The 5,454-nt window shown below is 40.3% G+C and overlaps 1 protein-coding gene across 2 annotated transcripts in view; it reads left to right on the forward strand.

The window, feature by feature from the left end:
* LOC133131119 (pituitary homeobox 2) overlaps window positions 1-4,271 on the forward strand; it is a 10,581-nt gene extending 6,310 nt beyond the window's left edge. Inside the window, exons 1-3 of one of the 2 annotated variants that reach the window (XM_061246275.1) lie at window positions 1,113-1,293; window positions 1,906-2,105; window positions 3,588-4,271. In XM_061246275.1, coding sequence (XP_061102259.1) covers window positions 1,113-1,293; window positions 1,906-2,105; window positions 3,588-4,145 — 939 coding nt within the window. In that variant the 3' untranslated portion in view covers window positions 4,146-4,271. Of the gene's footprint in view, window positions 1-1,112; window positions 1,294-1,905; window positions 2,106-3,587 lie in introns of those variants that run through there. The other variant, XM_061246276.1, reaches the window with a different exon arrangement.
* The last annotated feature ends 1,183 nt before the right edge of the window (window positions 4,272-5,454 follow it).

Raw genomic sequence — 5,454 nt, forward strand, 5'->3', positions numbered from 1 at the left:
ATATTGGCATATAAAACGCAGCCAGTAAGACCGTGTTAATTCATCTCTTTATCTTTCAATGTATTTATGTCTTAGTGCATGTAGAAATACGATGGCCATGGTGCTAAGACCAATGGTACTCCGATGCAATAGTTGTGTTACAGAAACGAGAAAAATAAGGAAGTGCCTAATTACTAGTAAAGGTCACACCCAGCCCAGTAGGGCCGCCTGTAATCAGTAGTGTGCAGTCGACCTCATTCTCCAAATCGCCATATCGATCACGTTGTACTCTGGTGTTTTGTCCGTGCCTATGTGTATGAGTGCGATGACATTTTGAGTCGGTTGTGATGGTGACTCGTGTTTTTCTGATACATACTGCGGATTTATTCTGCTTTTGACACACACAGAATGATATAGATATCAGTAATTAACTGGAGTGCGTTTTTTCACGGCTACAGTAAATTCAGCACGTTATCTATCAGCGCGTAGGTCAAAGTTTTGAGCAGACACATTTTCACAAAACTATTGCTTTTCGAGTCGACCAAGTTATATATTCGTTTCCCCTACACATGTCGATAGGGTTTTTATTAGAAAGAACAATAAGCACAGACCCCGAACTATGCCATTCGCCATTGGCAGTCATCTCTCCTTACTCCCGGTCTAGCCTGCTCTGGGTTGGCCAAGAGAGGCTTCACTTCTGACTTGACAGCCTGTCAGAGAGTGGGAGGCCTCTAATGACGTCGGAGCCTAGAAAAGTGGCTCTGTGTAGCACGGGGAACTCGGAACAGCTGAAATGAACGGCAAACCACCGAATGTGTGCGAGGCTTCGGATATAATATCGGCTACCTGCTCCTGTCACTCCGACTCTCACAGCCACTCGCAGTGTCAGCCAGGATATGCTTATTTGATTCCGCTTCTTATTAAAAAAAGGATACTCATGTCCTTCTGGTGCCGATGATAGGCTGCCGGTATGGCTTTAATTTAGAACATTTAAACTGCTTGAACTGAGTTACAAGTATCTTGGAGAAGCTGCGCCACCTAAATTTTAATCACAACATTTCCTTTCCGTCAAAAGCTGTCGCTCGCACTTTGGAGCGTAATCGGCGTTCCGCAGTCTCTATTCCAGTTTATCGATGAACCCAATGAAGGATTCGTTGCACTTGGATCACCACCATATAGGCAATAAACTCGTCTCTCCAAACCAAACAACACTTGCTATGGCTTCTAGTCTTCAGCCGCTGCAGCGGTCTGTAGACTCAAAACATCGCCTGGAGGTGAGGACGCAGTCGGGGACCTCCAGCCCTGAGTCTATAGGTAGGTGATTAAATAATATTAACGCGTCTTTTCCGGAGCCAGTAGCAATTTCATTGTCCTAATGGTCCATGGAAGAAATTACATCGTGACATATCTGGGACTAGTTTTTTTTTTTACACGGTGAATTTAAGATCTGCTTCAAATGAAAAACAAATCCGATAATTGCTGTGGTTTTATAATAATGGTATTTTGTTAAACGGCACGTGTATCTGAACAGATCGACAGTCCCTGACAGACCGGGATCTCGTATCGTTTCTTTTCTTTTCGCGTTGGACCACAAGGCTAATAATAATGTTTGCTTCCAAGAAATATTTCTCTTTAAATGTAGAACTTACCCCTTCCGCCTCGTGTCCCGTGATGCACACTCTAGTGATTCGACATTTCAGGACAATTTTAGATTTTAAGTTTGGGTTTTAAGGAATATTTTGAGCAAGTGCAATTTTCTTTGAAATCCGCGAATCTCCTTTCTTCTGCTCATGACACACTGTAGCCTACTACGTTCCACGCGCATCCCGTTTATTTTATTTTATATCCTGACAGTATAGCGGTGAAATTCTATATTTATCAATATTAATTAAAGGGTGATTGCAAACCTTGTTTAATTCCTTACAGAGAGAGAAAAAACTCAGAGCAAAAACGACGACGCTTCGGATGATCCATCAAAAAAGAAACGGCAGCGACGACAGAGGACCCACTTTACTAGCCAGCAATTACAAGAACTGGAGGCCACGTTCCAGAGAAATCGCTATCCGGACATGTCCACAAGAGAGGAAATAGCCGTGTGGACCAACCTCACGGAGGCCAGAGTCAGGGTAAGGCCGGGGATGTCATGTTTCACTTATTACACGTGTAGTTCCGTTACTGTAGCATAATTTATTTTTTAAATCTTAAAAATACGACGTGATTAACATCGGGCTTGACGTACCTGCTGTAACTTGAAACTGGAAGTAAAATCGGAGTTTATTTAATTTCAATTTATGGTGCTTCTTTGTATAATTAGCCTATGGTTAATTGCTATGATACCAGTGCCGTTTGCTCTAACTTAGCTGCCTGCTGAACATAGTCTATGTCTCCATACAACAATAGTGGAACATTCTGCTGAAGCTTCGGCAAGCGCTCGTTAAAGATTTTGTGCTTCTCAAATTAGTGTTTACGGAATTAATTAAACTAGTCTTCTTTACTCTGTATTGTAAACTATTGTCTGTGCATAAAGAATCGTACTGTTTTATAGTCATTTGTTTTATTTTAGTTTTGCTTTGTATTAATGTAATGCACTTAATAATAGACATAATTATCTTATTTTTATAGAGATCAAATATAGCCTATTGCCCAAGTATTCTTTTTCCCTAATTATATGTTTGTTGCCGGAAAGAACTTTTGATTTTCAATGTGCATTATATTATGAAAGGAGCGTAAGAAATAGCACTCTATTATTCTAAATAGCAACTACTAATACGCCTCCAAAAATATTAGTCTGAGTGTCTTCAGTACGACGTTTACTTAATGTATTACATATTTACAACATTTACAACGTTCTAATGAGCAGATTGACTAAAGTGGGTAGATTGATTACCACAGAACCACAAGTTATTTTGTCAGTCTTTGAATGGGTAAACATTTTTTTTTCATAAAATTAATTGTTTCTACATTATGTGTTATGGTTTCCTTCGATGAGCTGCTGGTTTGGATGGGGAAATTACATATTTGTGCTATGTTGCCCTGAGACCAGTGACAGATGCGCGAAGCCTATATTTTGTGGTGCGCAGTCTGCTGTTGTTTGTTTAGGTCCCTGTCTCGGGCCGTTGTGGAATATACACGTCTCCAGACTCCAGATTAGAGCGGCTAAGTGGCCGGCGTGTGTATTAGGTCTCATGTACAATCACAACCTGATTATATGGCGTGGGTGGGACGAACGAGACGGTCTTCGGATCCTATTTAGACGTGACATAGGGTAATCATAAAACGACGGCTGTTCAGGGCCGCTTGGAGAAAAACTAGCGTGACGCTTCTATGTTCAGTATGCTGGTATATGAGTCATTTTGTATTTAGGCCTATATTTAAGTTTCTTTTGGACTTTTGGACGCTAACCCATAAGAAGTTAAATCCATTATTTCGTTTGGGCATAAATAACACGCATTTACACAAGTAGGCCTATTTCTTCATTCGATTTTTTTCATTTGAATAATTATTATAACGCAATCAAGGTTACTTCAGTGCATTATGGCTTTTGTTTTGAAATAGAGAATAACGCTTGCAATAATAATTCAGTAATTTTCCCCTCTTCATTTCTACAGGTTTGGTTCAAGAACCGCCGGGCAAAATGGAGGAAACGAGAAAGAAACCAGCAGACCGAACTGTGTAAGAACGGCTTCGGTCCTCAGTTCAATGGACTCATGCAGCCGTACGACGACATGTACTCCAGCTACACATACAACAACTGGGCCGCCAAGGGGCTGACGTCGGCCTCCCTGTCTACCAAAAGCTTTCCCTTCTTCAATTCCATGAATGTTAACCCGCTGTCGTCGCAGACGATGTTCTCCCCACCGAACTCCATCTCCTCCATGAGCATGTCCTCTAGCATGGTGCCTTCCGCCGTGACGGGCGTCCCCAGCTCCGGGCTCAACAGCCTCAACAACTTGAACAATCTCAGCAACCCGTCTCTGAATTCGGGTGTTCCGACGCCGGCCTGTCCGTATGCGTCCCCGACTCCTCCATACGTTTACCGGGACACGTGTAACTCTAGCCTGGCCAGCCTGCGGCTGAAGGCCAAGCAGCACTCGAGTTTTGGATACGTCCAGAACCCGGCCTCCAATCTCAGCGCCTGCCAGTATGCGGTGGACAGACCGGTGTGAAAATCTGGGAATTCTAAAATGCGGTTCACAAACGAGCGGAGCCTACCAAATCCTTTTTCTTTTTCTTTTTTTTTTCTGTCTCAGAAGGCACTACAAGACTGCACACAGCTTAAAGGAGAGAGCGCAACCCGGAGGTGGAGATCTTAACTCAAAAGGAATTCATGATTCATTATGTGCGTTCTCCAACGAGTGGTTTTGTTCGTCGTCAGGAGAGGGGGAAGAATTGTACTGGCGTATATATATATATATATATATATATATATATATATATATATATATATATATATATATATATATATATACAGTTTTTTGAAGTTTCGAATTTTGGACACTAATGACTGAGAGGATGTACATATGTCTTGCAGTCGATTCATTTTTTAAGAGCAAATGCTAGCTACAATGTTTTCAAGGTTCGAAGCATGTGAGAATCGTAAAAAAAAAAATGTTTTGCTTGCAAATAAGGGAATGTGTATATATTAAATGCTCCAGTTGTATGTTTCCAACATACTCTAAATTTATTATTAAATGTATGTGTGAATATCGGTTTTAGAGTAGCAATTCGGTTATTAAGACGCATAAAATATGGCAGCAAAACGAAATAGAATTTGCTCTGTGTTTGGTATTTGGTACAAATTTTGTTTTTGTTTTGCAGCAACTAAATAGTAATAAAATAGTGAGTTTATTTAATGGGAGTAAATATATTGTTACGATACTTCAATACGCTATGTATTGTGTCCTGTTTCCTGTTGGTAGAACACAGTCGTAGCTGAGCCTTCAGCATTTGAAGTGCTTTTCCATTTTTATTTTTTGGTGTTCAGTTATTTCTGCAGAAGGAAAACTTCTCCAATACACATTCTTGTGTAATACGCACACAGAGTAACGGGCGGGTTCCAGGTATGCAAACTTATCTTGCAAGTTTCCTGCAATAGTGTAGTTGTCGGAATAATTTTGAACAGTGAAAAAAGGAAGAAAATCAAGTCTAAATCAACCAGTAAAAGAAACATCGACAAATACCACTGGAAGTGCAGGTGCTATTATTATTATTATTATTATTATTATTATTATTATTATTATTATTATTATTGTTATTATTATTAGTCAACCTCTAAATATTCATTTTGTGAGACCGTGGTAATAATAATGGCGAGTTACGGTTTGTTAAACTTGTTTACCTACTTCCTCACAGTTAATTCTCAGCGGGGAGTCATTGTCCCCAGTCCTTACATATGTGTGTTCAGTGCTACCCTTCAAAGTATTGCACATATTTATCTGCATTGCCTAAATAAGCGTTAAACCAGGCCGTTCCAAA

This window comes from Conger conger, chromosome 6 (assembly GCF_963514075.1).
Source record: "Conger conger chromosome 6, fConCon1.1, whole genome shotgun sequence".
Taxonomy (NCBI): Eukaryota; Metazoa; Chordata; class Actinopteri; order Anguilliformes; family Congridae; genus Conger; species Conger conger.